At 38.0% G+C, this 21,386-nt stretch overlaps 1 protein-coding gene across 1 annotated transcript in view; it reads right to left on the bottom strand.

The window, feature by feature from the left end:
- PLD1 (phospholipase D1) overlaps positions 1-21,386 on the bottom strand; it is a 233,712-nt gene that overhangs the window by 129,071 nt on the left and 83,255 nt on the right. Inside the window, exons 12-15 of the mRNA XM_007946610.1 lie at positions 15,511-15,621; positions 6,489-6,689; positions 3,650-3,863; positions 2,707-2,820 (exon numbers count right to left, since the gene is read on the bottom strand). Coding sequence (XP_007944801.1) covers positions 2,707-2,820; positions 3,650-3,863; positions 6,489-6,689; positions 15,511-15,621 — 640 coding nt within the window. The remainder of the gene's footprint in view (positions 1-2,706; positions 2,821-3,649; positions 3,864-6,488; positions 6,690-15,510; positions 15,622-21,386) is intronic.

Here is a 21,386-nt window from a genome sequence, read left to right as displayed (position 1 = left end):
CGGTCACTGGTGTTCAATGCATCAAATCTATTCTTTAGATGATCTCTAAATTCAGGAGGGATATATTCAAGATCATATTTTGGCTCTCGTGGACTTGCAATAGTCAGTGAAAATAATGGACTGGTCCCTCTATTACCACTCTGTCCCCAGAACTGTATTTCTAAAATGTAACCTCCCCTCCAGAAAGTCTTCTAGAATCAGCTACTGCCTACAGGAGATTCAAGTTGGGAGGGCTTAGCATGCTTAGAGGCTCCAGTCCTGGCACCAATCTATCTTTCTGGTCTCTTGTCTTCCAGCACTCACCCATAGCCTCCAAACACCACATTTCTCACTGTATTTTCATAACTTCCCTCTGTGAAGTTGAGACATTATTCCTTCTGTCTGGAATGTTCTCCTCATACTCTCAGCCTGGCCTCCTAACCATCCTTCAAGAGCCACATGCCCTAGAGAGACCTTCTAGATGCCTGTAGGGAGAGTCAGTTGCTAGAAGTGCTGAAGTCCTATAAACCAACGAGGTTTGTTTACTTTTTCTTTTTTCTCTTCATAAATAATGTTGCACTGGAAATCCATTCCATTTATTAGTAAGGGGGCTGTGGTGCATGTTAAGGATACCTGCAAACCATCCATACTGGCCTCCTTAGACCATCATTACAGACATCACCACTCTCAGCCTGATCTTGATCTGAGTTAGGTGTTAAGCCCTTGGCTCACATCATCTTTTCCACTTTCCCCCAATCCCATCATCAGCAACATGGTGACTTGATCATAATTGAGACCCCTTGACTTCATGGTTTAACAACCTTATTCCTTCATATCATTAAAAAACAAAACAAAACAAACCTTCAGTTCTAAAGCATCAAAGCCATGTACTGGAACTACCAGGACCAGTTTCAAATTCTTTACCTTTCAATCTTCTCCTGTATGTGCCCTGACCTGACTCTCTGGACTTCCCAGAGGCCTCCTGGTTCCAAATCTGAGGGCTTTGAAACTCTGTTGAGGCAGGAATTACTGTGAATAGTCCCTGAATTCATATATACATCAAGAATTAGCTATATGCTAAATAAATAAAATCTCTCTTTCATATATGATCTTAATTTTAAAATATATTTTTATTGTCATTATGCTTTACAAAATATAAATTTAATTAACAGTTACATGGATCATGGACAAAATGACATTAATTAATTCATTTTAAAAAGTACAAAGGCCCTAAAAATACTTTGATATTAAAATGGGCCTTATACTAAAGAATGCTGAGAACCATGGCTCTAGGTCCAGCTTACTTTAACAGGTTCATTAGCTCCCGTCAAACACAAGTGATTCACACTAGCCATTAGCTGGGTTCTAACCCCCTTATCTGAAGAGTACACTGAACCCTGGCCTTGGAATTTCACCCAAAAGTTGATACAATAATCTCCATTTCTGCTAAATCACAAATCTTATCATGAGACTGGGAGGCTGAAAAATTGAGTTGTCATCAGGCAAGTCATTTATCTCCAAGGCCGAGTTTCCCTGTCTATAAAATGGAGGTAACAGTATTACTACCAAACACTACAAGTACTCAGGGTAGTGAGTACTTTTCCACTCCATTTATGGAGTCTGCACACCATAAATGTTAGCTAATGATTTTACCACTGTTGATATCTGTTATTATTATTCTTTATCCCTTTATCTGATCAATTACCAAATTCCTCTTAATTCCCACCACCATAATCTTTCCCCTAGTCAATTCATTCTTTGAGAATCAGGTTCTTCTTACAAAAAGTCATTCGATTTTAATTTCTAAAAATTCTCACTTAAAACATGACACTTCTATTCAAAGGCCTTTAAGATTCTCAACCTAGCATTCACCTCCTCAACCTAGTATTCAAGCCTCCAAATATGACCATTATATATATCCTCATAGTCTTCTATGTAATGCCATATCTCAGCAACATGACATATTTTATTTTCTAACATTTCAAAGCATTTGGTACTTTCCCATTCCCTCACTTTTGTTAAACTCATTTGTTTTACCTGTAATGTCTTCTTACTGAGTCACCTCAGTCAAATTACCTCCAGACCTCACTCTAATGTCATCTTCTCAAGAAAGTCTCTCTGGGTCATTACAGAGGAAGTCCTCCCACCTTCCACAGATCTTCTGTAACACTTCAAAACTGCCTGTGTCACTCACTGCACAGTTGTTGCTGTTAACTGCTGTCAAGGCAACTCCCTGACTCATGTTGAACCCATGCGTAATGCAATGAAGGTTTTATGACCCATCGGGTTTTCAGAGGCTAATATTTGAAAGTAGATTTCCAGATCTTTCTTTCTAGTCTGTCTTAGTCTGCAAGCTCCATTGAAACCTGCTCAGCATCACATGAAAGCCTCCAGTGACAGATGGGATGGGGCTGAAAATGAGGTGCATTGGCCAGGAATCAATCCTAGGTCTCCTGCATGGAAGCAGAGAATTCTACCACTGAACCACCACTGCCCCACACAGTTATTAGGTACATTGTATCTTCTCTGCTGGAGTTTAAGTTCTTGCGGGGTAGGATCTTATGTACCACCCAGCACTTTGCATCCAGTACTAGCTCTCAATAACATATGTGGCATGAAAACTGCAAACACAAAGCCAATCCAGAAACACAGTCACTTGCTCATACAGCAGACAATGCAGCAAAAGCTGAAGCTTACAGAAGTTCTGCTGCTTCACACATCACTTACCGATGTTAGGTCTAACGAGTCCCTGCTCAGATTCACTGGAATGGCGAAAGAGTTTCAAGTGGGGTTTTAAACCATGGATTAAATTCTGATGACTTCTACAGTGATTAAAATAACCTGGAGAAAGTTGAGAGTTTTTGTTTTTTTTAAAAAAAACAAACAAATATATATATATATATATATATATATGTTGTTGTTGTTGTTATGTACCGTCGAGTCAGAACCGACTCATAGCAACCCCTCCTTGGGTTTCTGAAGCAGTATCACTACAGAAGTAGATTGCCCAACCTTCCTTCTGAGGAGTGGCTGGTGGGTTTGAAACACCAGCCTTCTGGCCTTCTGGTTAGCCGTCAAGTGCCTTACGCACTACGCACTAAGCTACCAGAGTATGTATGTATATATATATATATACTATATATATAAAGTTTTCTAAACTGGAAAGCAAACTTAATCATTTTTAAAAGTAGTCAAGGCTATAAAAACAGTCATAAATTCCATGCAACAGAAAATTGCAGGCCTTTAAACCAATTTGAAAAGAATAATAAATTTACAGGCTGTAGAGAATCTTCGATCATATAAGCCCGATGTATTTCTGGATGGGAAAAGAAATTAATTTCTTCTAAGAAAAGTTTATGAAGTATGCCTAATACTTCTCTTCTTCCTTGAAGGCCTGGCACAGGAATCCTTAGTCATTCTGTTACCATCAGAAGCAAGAATTGTGGTTGTCATGACTACTTTGTGTTACTAAAACAATAAATGTGTTCAAAATGAGGCAACAAAGCCATAAAATGGCACATGGTATTCAGTGGGAGGATAGAGTGAGATTTCAATATTGCTCATTTTATTCCATTATAGAAAGACAAATTTTTAACAACAGGTGTATAGAGTCTGGCTACAGAGGAACAGAGTGTAGTTACCACAATTTAAAGCAGGGATCATGACTTACTGGAGGTGCTGTCAATGCTGCTGACGCTGTCCGCACTTTGCAGGTGGTGCCTGTGGAGCTGCCTGTAGAGGCTGAATTTGGAGAACTTTTTTGGCTTTCCTATCCCTTTCATTTTTGAATCCATGTCGTCAACACTCTTTAAGATTGGCAGGTTTTTATTCGATTCACTTTTATCTTTGAGGGTCATAGATTCTATAGACTCTGCTGTTTCAGCCTGAGGAAATATTTACAAAAAAAAAAAAAAAAAGGCACTGCATAAGATATACTGTAGTGCTGAGGGATAATGGGCACAAATGATGGAGACTCTAGCACAAACATACAATAACTTCCTGAAGTCAGCAACAGGGCAATGGTGAACAATTGAAATGTTCAAGAAGGAACATCAGATGTTCCACTATAGTTTATCTTTCAGTAAGCCAAATTCTTAAAATTCCCTATCAGTTAACATTTTTCCCCTCCAATACTTGAGTTACATTAACTTCTGAGCTATTGAAGTTCCTCTGATAAACATTAAGTATGTGATGTTTCTGCTGTCAATCATTTTCCTTGTTACCTATTCACTGAAGTGCTGTTTTCCCAGAAAAGTCACTGACAATTCCAACATTAAAATAAGATGGAGCCCATCAAAAATTTTAATAACCATATAGATATTTTGGCAGCTCTTGAATTAAAATGTACTGTGAGATATTAATGTCTTCCTGCTTTCAAATAGACTTGTCTCTAAATGACCACAATCTGACATAACCTATCATTATATCCTTTAACCATTTCATGATCCATGGGACATACATTGCCCACCTATATTTTCTGACTCTCAAGTTTCTTGGGAAGCTTTTATCCCAGTGGTAGTATATGCTATCACGTGGCAGGGACCTGTATAATTGTGTGAATCTGAAGGAATGGGCCTCACTCCACTAGTCCTACTACCAGAGTCCACTTGGGACATATGTGTCCCAAGTAATTGTATCAAAATCCATATTATCTCAAATTTTATTTCCTTTGACTTCAGAATGCATTTCACTAGTGAAAACACATGGAAAAAAAAATTAAAAGCAGAAAATAATTTGATCATGAAAGGGTTAAATGGGATGCGTCCAATAAACCTTTACAACTGCTTTTAATAAGGATGTCCACTGTTATCTAACCTAAATCCTGATTACTTCACAGTTTTGTTTATGAACTTTTTAAAAGTTATAAAAATAATGCATCTAGGTTAAAGAAAAATTTGGCAATGGAGAAAAGGAAAAAAACACAGACCAGCCCATCAGGCTAGCCCAAAGTTCCAGTCTAGATTTACAATATTAGCTTTTTGATATGACTATTGGTAATAGTTAACATGACCAGACAGATATGATAAAAACCATACAAAATATTATATGCTCCTTAAATGTTAATTGTGATAAACAAAACATAGAATTTCAAGGGAGTTCTGGTAGCATAGTGGCTAAGACACTTGCCTGCTAACCAGACGGCTGGCGGTTCAATCCCACCAGCCGCTCCTCGGAAGGAAGGTTGGGCAATCCTACTTCCGTAGTGATACTGCCTCGGAAACCCAAGGAGGGGTCGCTATGAGTCGGATTTGACTCGACAGCACATAACAACAACAACAACAATGTAGAAAGAAGAAAAATTATTGAAACATAGACTCTAAAAAATACCAAAGGTTTTGAATGTTTGGGGAAAAATTCAAGTCAGTCCTAAATTCAAGTAATGTTGTTGTTGTTGTTATGACTCATAGTGACCACTCCTTGGGTTTCTGAGGCAGTATCACTATGGAAGTAGATTGTCCGACCTTCCTTCAGAGGAGTAGTTGGTGAATTTGAACTGCCAGCCTTCTGGTTAGCAGTTAAGTGCCTTAGGCACTACGCTATGAGAGCTCCTAAATTCAAGTAATAGGAAATCAAATTTTACTCCAGACTTAAAAAGTAGCTAACAGGTACTCTAAAATTAAATGTATGGAAATCATACCACCTTTGGTTGTAAAACTCAGTGCTCTCAATTCAGTAATGATGGTCATGAATTAGTAATGATCACTAACATCCAAACTCATCCCATAAATTACATCCTGATGACCAATTTGAGTCACTGGAAAAGCCACAATATTGCACCTGAGGGAACTGCTGCTTTTGGTTCATTCTACCATTGCTACCACCACTACTATATCCTTAAAATGATGTTTGAATTGCAAGTATTTATGTAAGCTGCCTGAAATATTTTTCAAAATAATGCAGGAATAAATGATAAAAATGGTAATTTTGAGTGACTGCTATATGCCCAGCACCAACCTAAGCTTCACAATTATTAGTTCATTTAATCTATGATCATCTTATAGCATTAGCTATAAAATCAGTTACCAGAATTTAGGATCTGTCAGGCTTTATGTTAACAACTCTACAACTACTTTCCCCATTTTACAAGAGAAGACTAACAGATGTTATTCGCCCAAGGTTACATGATAGCTAGGGAGTGAGGCTGATATCTGAAACCAGGTCTACCTGATATTTGACTCATATTCTTTACTCCTACAGGGATATATAGCCTCTCAATCAATAATCAATCAATGTCATTCTATTAATACCTGTTTATACAACTTATTGGGAGCTCTGGTAACATAGTGCCTAAGGCACTTGACTGCTAACCAGAAGGCTGGAGGTTCAAACCCACCAGCCACTCTTCGGAAGGAAGATGGGGCAATCTACTTCCATAGTGATACTTCCTCAGAAACCCAAGGAGGGGTTGCTAGGAGTAGGGTCCAACTTGAAGGCACATAACAACAACAACAACAACAAACAACTTATTTTCATTTACCACAGCTCTATAAAGTTGAAGTTTATCTTACTGTGAGGGACACAAGGGACTGCCCTGTAGTGACACGCTTCACGCTGCCCACATCTGTAAGTCTGTGCTCATCGTCATCCCATCTTCCATAGGCCAGGTCAATCCCACCCACGAAGGCCACAGACTGGTCGATAATGACAAGCTTCTCATGATGAGCCCACAGATACACGGTAGATGACACATGGTCTGGGTGCCTCATCACCTTGAGAGGAAAAAAATAAATCAAACATAATGAATATAGAATATATTTTTGGCAGTTCTTGATTTGAAATGGACTTTGATATTAACCTCCTTCTTTCAAACAGAATTCTCCTAAACAACCCCAACCTGGTGTATCCTATTTTCATATGCCTTTAAGTAGACAGATTTCAAAAATATTTGAATATTTGGCAAATTTTTTTTTCCCCGCAATTTTTAATTAATTAATTTTTTATTGTGGTATATACATAAGTAACAAAATGCTTGCTATTTCAACAGTCTTCACATGTACAAAAAAAATCAAATCAAACCAAACCCTCTGCTGAGTCAATTTCAATCCCTTGCAATCCTAGAGGACACACAGAGTAGCACTACCCCATAGAGTGTCCAAGGCTGCAAATCTTTATGGAAGCAGTCTGCCTCATCTTTCTCCCACGGAGTAGCTGGTGAGTTCAAACTGCCAACCTTTTGGTTAGTAGCAGAATGCCTTAACCACCGTGTCACCAGAGCTTCTTTCATATGCACAGTTCCGTGATATCATGCTCATCATTTTGTTCAACCATCATTCTTAACAGTTTCCAAATCTTCCATCACCATTAACAGAAGGTCACTGTCTCTAAGCATTGTGTCTTCTTTTCTCCCTTCTTCCCATCTACCTCTGTTAACTACTAAAACTTTGCTTTCCATACACTTGTGCATTCCAGATATTTCATGTAAATTAGATCATATAATATTTGTTCTTTTGTTACTGATTTATTTCAATCCGTATAATGTTTTTAAGATTCATCCATGTTAAAGCATATATCAGGACTCCATTTTTCTTTACAGGTGAATACTATTCCAATGCATGTATGCATGTTTTGTTTATCCATTCATTTGTTTATAGACATTTATGCTGTTTTCACTTTTGACTACTGTGAATAGTGTCACAATGAACATGGGCATACAAGTAACTGTTTCTGTTCCTGCTTTTCATTCTTTTGGGTATATACCTAAGAATGGAAGTACTGTATCATGTGGTAATTCTCTGGTTAACTTTTTGAGGAACCAACAAACTGTCTTCTACAGTTGCTGTACTTTTGTACAATTCCACCAGCAATGGAAGAGGGCTCCAGCAACTACTTTTAATAAGGCTTTGCTTACCATTATTTAACCTAAATCTCAACTGTTGTACACTTTTATTAGGAAAATTTTATTTTATAAAAATAATTTATCTACATTAAGCAAAATTTTAAAAATAGAGATAAGAAGAAAACATATAAAATCCCATCACTTTAATCCAATACCATTACCATTTTCTCATATTTTCACTCTTATGGTTATTTTTCTCTAACATAATTTTAAACATAGTATGTTGTTTTTGTTATGTGCCGTTGAGTCAGACCCAACTCATAGCAACCCCTACTTGGGTTGCCGAGGCAGTATCACTACGGAAGTAGATTGCCCAACCATCCTTCTGAGGAGTGGCTGGTGGATTTGAACCGCCAGCCTCCTGGTTAGCTGTCAAGTGCCTTAAGCACTATGCTACCAGAGCTCCTAAACATAATATACATGCTGTTAAATCTTGTGTTTCCTTTTAACATTACACTAAATGATTTTTCAATATATTGCAATTAATTTAAAACTTTTCTTATCTCATCAGGTACTTAAAGGACATAAAAAAACTGCTAATCACCATCTTTTGTAATTCTTCTACTTGTAGATAATCTTTAAGTTGTCTGTAAGGCCACTACTTTCTAGGCTGAAAATCCCTAATTCCCTTAATCTTTCCTTATAGATGCAAATTGTTTAATCTTTTTGTTGTCTTAATTCCTCACTTATTCTTTGCTCTCTCTCTCTCTCTCTCTCTCTCTCTCTCTATATATATATATATATTTCATTCATTTACCAAGGAGTTCATAAGTACCACTTTTTAAGTGGTACTTATTGTATGTGAGGTGTGTCAAACCAGAAATCACAAAGACATCTAATGAAGCCTGAATATTCTGATCTCTTTAATTGTATTTATCTTTGATCCTTTTTGTTGTTGTTGTTGTTGTTGTTGTTGTTCAGGAGTGAACAGTATAAACTCTATTCTTTCAGTTATTCATGAACAAATTATAGGAGGTTCCAAGATGGCAGACTTTGTTGTTGTTGTTGTTAGGTGCCATTGAGTTGGTGTCTACTCATAGCGATGCTATGTACAACAGAACGAAACACTGCTTGGTCCTGTGCCGGCCTCACAATCCTTGCTATGCCTGAGCCCATGATAGCAGCTACTGTGTCAATCCATTTTGTTGAAGGCCTTCCCCTGTTTCATTGACCCTCAACATTACCAGTCATGGTACCTTTCTCCAGGGAATGGTCCCTTCTAACAACATGACCAAAGTAGGTGAGACAAAGTCTGGCCATTCTTGCCTCCAAGTAGCATTCAGGCTGCACTTCCTCCAGAACAGATTTGTTACTTCTTCTGGCAGTCCATGGTACTTCCAATATTCTTCGCCAACTCAAAAGCATCGAGTCTTCTTTGTTTTGGAGAATTGACAGGATAAAACAGCTGCACAGAAGATTCCACATGCATAAGAGGTTGAAAATACCATGGCTTGAGTTAGGTGCACCTTAGTCTTCAAAGAGACATCTTTGCTCTTCAGCACTTTAAAGAGGTCATTTGCAGCAGATTTGCCCAGTGTAATATATCATCTGATGTCTTGATTGCTGCTTTCATTGGTGTTGATTGTGGAACCAAGTAATATGGAAACTTTGACAACTTCAGTCTTTTCTCCATTTATTGTGACACTGTTTATTGGTCCAGTTGTGAGGATTCTTGTTTTCTTTAAGTTGAGATGGCAGACTAGGCAGACTCCATTCAGACTCTCTGCAACAAAAACGCCAGAAACAAGGGAAACACATACAGATGACAGCTCTGGATTCTTAGGCTTCAAAGGAAAGGATAAAGATATAGATCAAATATAGATTAGAAGAAGAAACTGAACAAAAACAGCAAATAAAGAGACATATGGAGTGATGAATTGCCAACTAGCCTGGCATAGCACAGCCATGTTGAAATGTTGCAAGCAGTGTTTTGATTGGGGCAGGGACCAGATAACCATGTCTATTCACACAGGACTGCACAGGTAGTACCCACATCAGTGTCCAGCAACTAGAGAAGTGTGATTGCTCCATTACCCTAATAGAGTTTATACTGTATAACCTCCTGGTGACCAGAGATTCAAGCCACCTGCTTGGCAGCTGGTCAAGAGTCCCCCCACTGCCATAATCTAGTATCATGAAAAGATATACATTCAAGAAGCTCAATGAACCCTGTTCTTGTTACCTAGTGCTGCTATGACATGAATATACCACAAATGGGATGGCTTTAACAAACAGGAATTTATTCTCTTACAGTTTTTGGAGGCTAGAAGTCTGAGTTCCAAGTGCCAGGCTCTAGGGGCTGTGTGAAAGTCCCTGGACCTTGGACTTCAGCTCTGCCTCTTGTTTCTGGCCCACTGAAGCTAGAGGAATCTCTTCACTCAGTCAGCTACTGGCTGCTGAAGCTAACAAGACCAAGGTTGACAAATAAAATGGCACAGTCCCAATGTTACCAAACAACACAGCAGGCCATTGATTCAAGTCCACCGAAAGTCCCAAGATCAGCAGAGCATGGCAGGCTGCTGAACAACTTGGCTACATGCAGGGTTCAAGTGTGCCGTAAGCTAGAGACCATTCCCCAAGGCTTCTCCTTATATAAAGGAAGCAGACCATATCCCTAAAACAGCTACTCAGCTGCTCACAGTAGATTCCATCGTTATGGATAATACTACATCCAGCTCCTCAGCCAGTCAACCAGGCCCAGCCAAGTTGATACACAAACTTAACTACCACAAACCCCAAATAAGATATACTCCAAAAGAAAATCACCATGACATATCATAATAAAACTTTCTAAAATGAAGGACAAAGTCAGAATCCTGAAAATAGGATGGAAAAATACATATCAAGCAAAAGGCAACCATAAAAGAGCTGGAGTGACAATAACTAGTCTACCCAATAAGATGACATAACAATAATAAGTATCTACACACCTAATGAAAAGCCTCAAAACATATAAATCAAACTTTAAGAAAAGTGAAAAGAGAAATAGCTAACTCTACAATAATAGAAGGAGACTCTAATGCACTACTTTCAAAGAAGGACAGAACAACTGGAAAGAAACTCAGCAAAGATACAGAAGATCTAAACAACACAATCAATCAATGTGACCTCACACATGTATACAGAACACTCCACCCAACAACTGTAAGATATACATTTTTTTCCAGTATACATGGAACATTATCCAAAATAACCACATATTATGGTACAAAGCAAGCCTCAATAAATGTAAAAATGTTGAAAAACTGTAAAGCATCTTATCAGATCATAGTGCTATAAAATTATAAATCAACAACAGGAAGAAGAAGGAAAAATATCAAACACATGGAAACTGAATAACACCCTACTAAAAACTACTGGGTAGTAGAAGAAATGAAAAATGAAGTAAAAAAAATCCTTGAATTAAATGAGATTGAAAACACAACATACCAAAATCTTTGAGACACAATAAAAGCAGTGCTCAGAAGACAATTTACAGCAATAAACATACATATTAAAAAAGAAGGCACTTGACTGCTAACCAGAAGGCTGGCGGTTCAAACCCACCAGCCACTCCTCGGAAGGAAGGTTGGGCAATCCTACTTCCGTAGTGATACTGCCTCGGAAACCAAGGAGGGGTCGCTATGAGTCAGGGCTGACTCGACGGCACATAACAACAACAACAACAACTGTGAAATCGCCATTGTAACCCAGTATTTTTGGCAATTAGAAAAAGAAAAGTAAAAAATAATAAAGCCTACAGTCACTAGGATAAAGAAATAATAAAGATTCAAGAAAAATAAATGAAACAGAAAACAAAAGAAAGAATAAATCAGACTAGAAGTTGGTTCCTTGAAGTGATTAATAAAATTGAAAACCACTGGCAAATTAAAAAAGGAAAAGAAAGACAAGGTGTAAATAACATGAATAGGAAATAAAATAGATGATGTCACAACAGAACCAACTGAAATAAAAAGAATAATAACAGAACACTATGAACAGCTATACTCCAATAAATTTGAAAACCTAAAAGAAATGGACAAATTTCTACAAACACATTACCTACCCAAACTAAGACAATCTGAGATAGAATATTTGAACAGACTCATCACAAAAGACGAAATAGAACACGTCATAAAAACAGCCCCCAACAAAAAAGAGTTCTGGCAGAGATGGCTCCTGTGGTGGTTAAGTTTATGTGTCAACTTGGCTGGGCCTGGTTCAGTGGCTGGGCAGCTGGTGGTAGTTATTCCCTATGATGAAATGGTGAGACTAGCAATCAACTCCATGGTGGCATCTACCACAAGCAGCTGAGTAGCTGCCTTTGGGATGTAGTCTGCTTCCTGTATATAAGGAGAAGGCTTGGGGATAGTCTCAAGTTTATGGCACGCTTGAACCCTGCATGTAGCCATGTTGTTGTTCAGCAGCCTGCCATGCTCTGCCGATCTTGGGACTTACAATGGACTTGAATTAATGGCCGGCCATGTGGTTTGGTAACATCGGAACTATGCCATTTTATTTGTTGACCTTAGGCTTTTTAGCCTCAGTAGCCAGTAGCTGCCTGAGTGAAGAGACACCTCCAGCTTCAGTGGGCCAGGAACAAGAGGCAGAGCAGAAGCCCAAGGCTGAGGGGCTTTCACCCAGGCCCCAGAGCCTGGCACTTTGAACTTGGACTTAAAGCCTCAAAACTATGAGAGAATAAACTCCTGTTTGTTAAAGCCATTCCATTTGTGATATATTCTTATTAGAGAGGCACTAGGGTACCAGAACAGCTTCATTCTTGAATTCAATGAAACACTCAGAGAAGAGCTGACACCAATCCTGCTAAAACTTTTCCAGAATATAGAAAAGGATTGAATACTCATGAACTCATTTTATGAGGCAAGCATAACCCTGATACAAAAACCAGGCAAAGATATTACTAAAAAAGAAAATTATAGACAACGTGGTTCATAAACACAGACATAAATATTCTTAACAAAATCCCAATAAACAGAATCCAACAACATATCAAAAATAAATAAATAAATAATACATCATGACCAAGGAGCTCTGGTAGCATAGTGTCTAAGGCACTTGAATGCTAACCAGAAGGCTGGCAGTTCAAATCCACCAGCCACTCCTCAGAAGGAAGGTTGAGCAATCTACTTCTATAGTGATACTGCCTTGGAAAGCCAAGGAGGGATTGCTATGAGTCGGGTCCGACTCAACGGCACACAACAACGACAACATCATGCAGGAGATCCTGGATAGAATGGGAGAACAATGTGGAAAAAAACTCAAAATCATTTAAAAAAAAAAAAAAAGGGGGGGACCAGGTTTGCTGGTCTGATAGAGCCTGGTGGAACCTGAGACTATGGCCCCTACCTGCCCTTTAGGTCTGGAACTGAACCCACTCCTGTGGCTTCCAGCCAAACAAAATACAGGCATATGAGCTGAACATTTACATTAGGTAGCTACCCTCCTTGGAGAGCTCAATCATGGGAGAATAGAAGGGCTGTGTATGCACAGGGAGACAGCTTGGGGCTGGGCAGGAGTGCATGGAGGGAAGGACATGGAAGAAGTGGCTATGGGGAGGAAGAGGAGAGCTGTTGAATTGTGGGAGATTACAGTCAATGTCATGAGACAAAGTGTATGTGAACTGCTGTATGGAAGATGAATTTGCTCTGTAAACTTTCGCCCAAATCACAATAAAATTAAAAAAAAAAAACTTTGCCAGTGGCCAAAGTGCAACCATCGATCTCTCCCCATTTGAAGTAATGAAGAGTGAAGAAAATCAAAGACAAATGGAAACAATTAGTTTAGATGGATCATAGGAACCTTAGCCTTCACAACTCTGAGACTAGAAAAACTAGATAGTGCCTGGCAGCCACCACCAACTGCTCTGCAGGGATCACAACAGGAGGTCCTGGTAGAGTGGGAGAAAAGTGTGGAACAAAACTCAAAATCATAAAAAAAGACCAGTCTGACAGAGACTGGTGGAACCCCTGAGACAATGGACCTCAGTCACTCTTCAAGCTTAGAACTGAACTTACTCCCATGGCTCAACTTTCAGCCAAATGATAGGCCTGTAAGGTGAATAAAAACACCAAGGTGGTCAACCATACAAGATTAAAAGGGTAGCTAGCGTTTGTCAAGGGATAAAGGTTTGAAGGCAGGAAGGGATAGGAAAGAAGAATGGATGGAAACGGTAAACACAAGGAGGAAGTGTGAAGAGTGTTATGACTTTGTGGGGATTGCAGTCAATGTCATGTAACAAAATACATACAAATTTTTGAATGGAAGACAAATTTACTCTGTAAACTTTCACCCAAATTACAATTAAAACAAACCAACAAAAAGAAAAACAATTTATGTTTGCTTTGTGTGACTTAAAGATAGAATTCTTTCATCCTAGCACATTTTCTTGCACATAGTAGGTGTTTGACAAAAATTTGGTAAAGGAATGAATAATGTTTAGAAATGATCCAACTCAAAAACTCAACCTTTGAGAGAAATAAACATTTTTATTTTATTTTTTAAGAAAGTGAAATATTACATTCTTATGTATTTGAACCCTGCTGGAGATTTATTAGCAGCTCTGGCGGCATAGTGCCTAAGGCATTTAACTACTAATCAGAAGGTTGGCAGTTCAAACCCACTAGCCACTCCTCAGAAGGAAAACTGAGCAATCTACTTCCATAGAGAAACCACCTCAGAAACCCAAGGAAGACTCACTATGAGTCAGAAGCGACCCAAAAGCAGTTAGGTTTTTTTTTTTTTTTTTTTTTTGAGATTTATTAATTGATTAAGTCCCAATGTATCTAAATGACTAAGCAATATTTATTGACAAACGTTTTAGGTCTTTGGTAAAGTATCAGAAAGTTTTCAAACTGCTCACCATTTTTATTTACTTTATTATTATTTTATACTAACCCATTGCTGCTGAGTCGATTTTAACTCTTAGCAACCAACAGGACAGGGTAGAACTACCCTGTGGGGTTTCTGAGGTTATAATCTTTATGGAAGCAGACTGCCACATCTTTCTCCTGTGGAATGCTGGTGAGTTCGAACTACTGACCTTTCCATTAGCAGCAAAGTGCTGAACCACTGTGCTACCAATATTCTTTTTAAAGTAGGTGCTATGAATAAGAGAAGTACCCTGGGTGAAGCAAATGGTTTAGCGTTTGGCTACTAAGTAAAAGTTTGTTGGTTCAGATCCACTCAGGAGTACCTCATTAGAATAATCTGGCAATCTATTTCTGATAGATCACAACCACCGAAGACCCTATGGAGCATGGTTCTACTTTGTCACATATGTGGTCACCATGAATCAAACAGCCATGATAGCCACTGGTTTGGTTTTAGTTTTCATTAGTAAGAAAAGCCCTTTGACACGTAGAGGGGCTCACTTTGTTGCAGCAGTATTCAGGGGATGTCACAGGAAGATCACATCTAAGAACAACTCTAGGAAGCTTGTTCTTGGCTAAACTGTCACTTTCAGTGATAAGGGCCAGTGAAGCGCAAATGTGAACTCGGCTGACCTCATTGACATAGGGAGTATAAGTATAGTTTCTATTTCATGACTGAGAAAAGATGCAAAGTTATTTATTAAAAATATAAACCAGCAAGTTCTCCAGATTACCACTGCCTAGAGTAAAACACTTAAACAGATCTGACAAGCTCCTACAGAATAATAAAGAAGTAACGTTGTTCACCAAGATGAACTTCCATACCTTTATGTTGGGGTGCAGGCGCATTAAAGTCTTCTTGCTGTATTCACTATTGATTCCAAGAGCGAGTTCCACCTCTTTGTAAAGCATTATGAAGATCCTTACCCCTTGTTGCTGTCACAAAATAAAATACAAGAAGGAGTGAGTATCTTTGGGAAATAGATTTTCTTTTTCTTCTTCCTTTTTGTGCATCATACTTTTCTAATCTTCTTTGAATAAATGAGTATAATAAATATTTAATGAAAAAGGCAATACAAGAAAGTCAAGATACAAATAAGGAAAGTAAAAATTTACCTCCCTTCCTTTCGTAGCAACTTGTCACACCAAGCAAGAGTTTCAATATTTGACTAGTCACAGATTCAGAATGTTGAAATTGTAACTCAACTACTAAAAGTTTCTGTTCATATTATGTCATTTAATATTTCCAAACACTTGTCCCTGAGTAAAGTTTTAATGTGATTCAGTTATAGGATCAGGTTTTTTTATTTGTTTGCTTATTTCTATTACACTTCAATTCGTTGAAATAGCAGTGATAAGAAACTCTGATGTAATAAATTTGAATCACACATTGAAGAAGTCTTACTGGGTTGAAAACATCTAATTTATAAGAATTGGATATTTTTGCAATGCTATGAAAATATGAAATAGCATGTAAGTTAATATTCTTAGGTTCTACACTGCAGGATATGAAATCTTGGGAGCAAACCAAACACATATACAGTTTAGTGATATTGCTCTGCCAACAGTCACAAGCACACTTTGATCCCTAAATTCCTATCAATAACTTACCATTTCAAAATTTTAATACTCTCTCTCTTGATATTGGTGTTAGTAACATCTGAAAGGAGTCCCTGAGTGGTGTAAATCGCTGAACACTTGGCTGGTAACTGAAAGGCTGGCAGTTCAAGTCTACCCAGAGCCATCTCACAAGAAAGGCCTGGTGATCTACAGCGAAAAAATCAATGATTCAAAATCCTATGGAACACAGATTTCTGATGCACATGGGGTTACCATTCGCTGGAAATGATTTGACAACTATTTTTTTTTTAAATATCTGAAAAAGTATGTTTTTGGAGAGACACATTAGATTTATGTTCTGGTTTGCATTATGAAAATCTGAGCAGAGGAAGAAGATTGTCCTTGCTCTGAAAAAAATAGTATAAAAAAGGTATAAGTCATTATACTTCTCTGTTTAACAGCTGGTCTTTGGATTCACAAGTACATAAGTACCTAAGCATAGATTTGAGTAAAGAAATAAGGATGTGAAAGTCTGGCCAGTGAGTATCCTACAATGGACCACTAACTGAGGGCTCTAAGTGAAAATTAGAAAATAATTTTATTTTTCTCCTCTACTATGCAGATCTGTTTTTCTATTTGAGTATTTTAGAATTCTGCACTCAATAACAGTTAAAGAAAATAGCCTTCCATTGACAGATATAATACAAAGCTTAAAACCCAAAATTTCAACCTGAATTATACCTGACATCTTTCATCATGGTTCATTCATTTTAAATGGATGAGATTCTGCTTCTTAGGCTTAAAACATCATTACTCATGAAGGGCAGTAGCTGGGAATTAAGAACCTGGCTTAACTCCTGTAGTTTTCCATTTACCTGCATAACTAATGGAATTTTGAAATAATAGAGATGTTAACACTAATGGATTTCTTTATTACTTTCCATCTATTAATACCTGACATTTTCTGTATGCTATGCCTTTTCTCACTGAAAGTAAATTAACTTTAAAGGAAATAGAGCAGAGACATTTAAGTCTTTTTAGCTTAAATATAAATGAATAATCAGGAAGTTTAAAATATAAAAAGTTAACTTTATATGGTCTGTTTTATAATTATTTATCTACAAATGGACATAATAGTCAATTAATGGCAAGACTTATGTGATTATAAAGTAATAAATTCTCCTACTATTGGTAAAGGCTTACAATACTATCATCAACTATTAAAGGGTAAAGAAAAATATTCCTTAGCAATGAAGGCATTTGCTAAGTTATAATAGTGCAGACTTATATAAATTGTGGAAAATATGTATAAAATGAAAGCCAAAATTAAAAATATATAAGAGACTGATGTTAATTCTATAATTCAAGAAAGAGACTTTTTGAAACATTGTTACACCAATGCCTTTTGGTGACCTTTGGGAAAATTGCTTTTGCTTAGAGAGGGGAAGGAAAGTATGAATAACGAAAGCGAAAGCGGGAAAGCAGATGACCCCAACTTTGTCACATGTCATGTTTCTTATCTCTGCTGAACTCAGCTAACCCTACAGTGCCACAGAATATAAACTTCATGAAAGTTGAGCTTTAAAATATAAATTGTGTCTTATTTTCTAATTAGTTTCTCATCAAGTAGAACAGACCCTACCCTATAAACAACAGGTTCTTTCAGGGGCCTTACATATACAATGGACATATGAAGACAATGGAAAATCAAAATAAATTACAGTTGAAATCAAAGAGACTTATTTCTTAGCCAGCTTTTTATCTGATTGCTCAAAGTACTGTGGTCAAAATACTTTCAAGGTGCAGCCAAGATTGGTTCTAGATGCTGGATGATAGCTTCGAGTTTATAGACTCCCACTAATCTTTTCACTTGTCACTTACAACTTTACTAGGGGATGCAACACTATAGGAAAAGTAAAGGATGAAAAGAAGTCTTATTCTCACCATTTAAAAGCAGGCAGCCTTGGGGTTTGAGAGCACAAATCTTCATGTGTCCTTTTTTTTTTTTTTTAAATACAATTTTGTTTAAAGCATAGATCTCAAGGGTTAAGACACCATCTCTTTTCCTCACAAGCCCTTCTAGCTCACCACATTGATAAGATTCAACTTGATTTTCTATGCACAGATATGATTATTTATCTCTCTTGCCAGACCTAGACATCTTTCCCTTCTACTGGTCACTGACTGCAATTCAAGAATGTGTCTTCTGGTCCAAGACAGAAAGAAATGAGCCTGAAGACAGTTTCCCCGTCTGACACCTAAACTCTTTCTTAAAGTCTCCAGGTTGCTTACTTGCATATTCCTTTGTTGCAATAGCACACATTTCAAACACAATTGAGGTGCAGGAATACAGTTACCATAACAAAGATGTAACTTAGTTTCTGGGTGGTCCAAACAGTTAAGTGCTTGACTACTAACTGAAAGGCAGGTGGTTCAAACCCAACCAGAGGCACCTCATTAGAAAGGCTCGGTGACCTACTTCTGAAAGGTCGTAGCCTTGAAAACCTATGGAGTATAGTTCAACTTTACACACACGGGGTTGCTATGACTCAGAAGCCACTGCACAGCAACTTTCTTTCCCCCTTGTTTTAACTGCTGTAAAAAGCAAAACTATGGAAAACCTTGTATGCTGATTTTTTTATACTATAAACACTTTGCCTCTCCATACTGGTTTATACTATTTTAAATGATGCAATTCATATCAGAAAGCCAAAGACACAGGAAAATATCAACATGGTTATTACCACAGAAAAAAAAAGTTATACTTTTTTTGCCTAAGAAACAACCAGTATGAGAGGTGCTGCCTATGTGTTGGCTATAAGGCAGAGATGCTTCCTAAATTCCTCTCAAAAAACCTGTACAATCACATAAAAGAAAAAAATCCATTTTAATCAATCAAACTTACAGGCCTCAGGGACCCAGTAGTGCCAGAATAAACATTACTTTTCAACGCAGTACTCAGTGAGGTGATTCTGCAGCATTCAAATCTGAATTATTTATATGAGGTGGTGCTTATGAACATATAGAATTTTGATGTGGAATGATCTGAGTGTTAAAAATATATGACTAAAATATGATATGGTGTAGTTTGATGAAGGAAGAGTAATACTGCTCAATATATCAGTGAGAAATTAATCTTTAATAGTATTACGTTTTCCTTAGGAAATTTTAATAATCATTACCACAATTCAAATACTATAAAATTCAGGAAGGGGATGTATCAGAAATGAATCATCATTCTCAGGCAATAATATTTACTTGGTCATGGTGCTCACCAAAGACCTCACCAGAGTTCATTAAAAAAGAAAAAAAAAACAAACTCATTGCTGTTGAGTCAGATCCGACTCATAGCAATCCCGCCTTGGGTTTCTGAGGCGGTATCACTATAGAAGTAGATTACCCAACCTTCCTTCCAAGGAATGGCTGGTGGGTTTAAACCACTGCCTTCTGGTTAGTAGTCACATTCCTTAGACACTACACCAGCAGAGCTCTTACCAGAGTTCAAAAGGACATAAAAGCAAAGAAAAGCAACACTAGTGATATACAAGTCAATCAGAGGGAGAAACATGAGGGAAAGAGACAAACACAGACCGGCCAACATAATGGTGGAGGGTCAAACCTGCAGGACGTTCTCCTTGAGGCTGCTTAGCTATTTACTAGGAGCACTGGTAGCATAGTGCCTAAGGCACTTGACTGCTAACCAGAAGGCTGGTAGTTCAAACCCACCAGTCACTCCTCAGAAGGAAGACTGGGCAATCTACCTCCATAGTGATACCTCCTCAGAAACCCAAGGAGGGGTCACTATGAGTCAGGTCTAACTCGATGGCACATAACAACAACAAGGCATTTACTAGCTTTCTGGCATTTACTCAGATGTCCTGTAGTGATCTAAAATTTAGTTTTGTGAATGCTAGTTCTCCCTACATTCTCCTGTTACCAGAGCTACCCTCCCAATACACACCATTTTGATCAAGTTCTTCCTTCTCCATCTCCCACACACAGCTTCCACAACCTCATTCAATCTATGGTTCTAGGTTGATCTCCCATCCTACCTATGCTAACACTCAGTTGTCACCTTATTATGACTAACAGAACCTTCTGTATTCTTGCCTTTGCAATGTTTTCTCACAGCATTTCCTACACGTAGGAAATTGTTTTCTTAAAAACATTTTTTTGTTCATCCCGCATGCCCTAATCTCTCATGTTGTGAGGGGTCTTTTGGATCATATCTGTCTAGTTCTCTTCCTCTTATCACTGAATCTTGAATGCTGGCACCTCTTCTGTACCTCTGTTGACACTTGTGTAGATTTTTAAACTCCATCAGGCCAAGATTCATGCCTTTTATTTATGTACATCCCTATATCATTAGCAAAGTACCCTGCACATAGTAGGACATTCAACAAATACATGTTTATTGAAACGTAAAATAGTGAAGTATTGGCTAAATACTATGTGGAGGAGATTTACTAAAATGATTGAACATTGCCAGCCAAGGCTGGAAAAAGTTACCAAAATGGAATCTTGAGGAAATATGGGACAGGTAGCACTTGACAGAGAGAAACACAGAAAAAGTTACTGCCCATTCAATAGGTAGAAATAAGTGTGGTAACACTAGGATTGAGACCAGGACATGAGGCCTTCATCAAGCCCTCCATGGGCATGGATGAAATACTACTCACTATGGCATCCTTTAGGAGCTCTGGTAGCATAGTGCCTAAGGCACTTGACTGCTCACCAGAAGGCTGGCGGTTCAAACCCAACAGCCACTTCTCGAAAGGAAGGTTGGGCAATCCTACTTCTGTAGTGATACTGCCTAGGAAACCCAAGGAGGGGTCGCTATGAGTCGGGGCCAACTCAACGGCAAACAACAACAACAACATGGCATCCTTTGGAGTTCCTTTGTTGTGCAAATGGTTAAGTCAAAGTTCAGCAGCTTGAATCCACTCAGAAGCACCATGGAAGAAAGGCCTGATGATTTACTTCTGAAAGATCATAGCCATTGAAAACACTGTGGAGCACAGATCCACTCTGATACACACTGGGCTGCCGTGAGTTGGAATTGACTCAATGGTAACTTTTTTTTTTTTTTTTTTAATTTTTGTGTGTGTGGGTTGGCATCTTTAGCAAATAGGGCAACACTC

This window comes from Orycteropus afer, unplaced genomic scaffold (assembly GCF_000298275.1).
Source record: "Orycteropus afer afer isolate SDZICR_OR568_19922 unplaced genomic scaffold, OryAfe1.0 scaffold00168, whole genome shotgun sequence".
Lineage (NCBI taxonomy): Eukaryota > Metazoa > Chordata > Mammalia > Tubulidentata > Orycteropodidae > Orycteropus > Orycteropus afer.
The sequence above is the reverse complement of the archived record's forward strand: the minus strand, read 5'-3'. Positions and strand labels throughout refer to the sequence as shown.